This window comes from Camelina sativa, unplaced genomic scaffold, assembly GCF_000633955.1.
Source record: "Camelina sativa cultivar DH55 unplaced genomic scaffold, Cs unpScaffold05159, whole genome shotgun sequence".
Taxonomy (NCBI): Eukaryota; Viridiplantae; Streptophyta; class Magnoliopsida; order Brassicales; family Brassicaceae; genus Camelina; species Camelina sativa.
In genome coordinates this window covers 1-583 of record NW_010926247.1, presented here as the reverse complement: position 1 = coordinate 583, position 583 = coordinate 1, and the positions used below count along the sequence as shown (strand labels likewise).

The following is a 583-nucleotide window of genomic DNA, read 5'->3' as shown; positions in this document are numbered from 1 at the left end:
ACAAAATCAAGTGACAACTACCTTTTCTGTCCTAAATCTCTTGATGTCTTGAAGGAAGAAGAGCTTCTACATTTTCAAGAGCATTGGGCAAAAGGTGAACCAGTAATTGTTAGGGACGCTCTTGATAACACACCTGGTTTAAGCTGGGAGCCAATGGTTATGTGGCGGGCGTTATGCGAAAACGTGAATTCACCAGCAAGTTCTAAGATGTCCCAAGTCCAAGCAATTGATTGTTTGGCTAATTGTGAGGTGGAGATCAATACACGTCACTTCTTTGATGGTTATAGCAAAGGAAGAACATATGAAAACTACTGGCCTGAGATGTTGAAGCTAAAGGACTGGCCTCCTTCTGACAAGTTTGAAGATCTTTTACCTCGTCACTGTGACGAGTTCATATCCGCACTACCTTTCCAAGAATATAGCGATCCTAGAACCGGGATTCTTAACATCGCAGCAAAGCTTCCGGAAGGACTTATCAAACCAGATTTGGGGCCAAAAACTTACATTGCCTATGGGATTCCTGATGAGCTCGGTAGAGGGGATTCAGTGACTAAGCTTCACTGTGATATGTCAGACGCGGTAA

The 583-nt window shown here is 43.4% G+C and overlaps 1 protein-coding gene across 1 annotated transcript; it reads left to right on the top strand.

Moving 5' to 3' along the window:
• Positions 1-6: 6 nt before the first annotated feature.
• LOC109131788 (lysine-specific demethylase JMJ25-like) lies at positions 7-576 on the top strand (the record flags this gene model as incomplete). The annotated part of the gene is made up of 1 exon (XM_019242970.1): positions 7-576. A coding segment is annotated over one exon (570 nt), but the record flags the coding sequence as incomplete, so codon positions are not given.
• Positions 577-583: the final 7 nt, after the last annotated feature.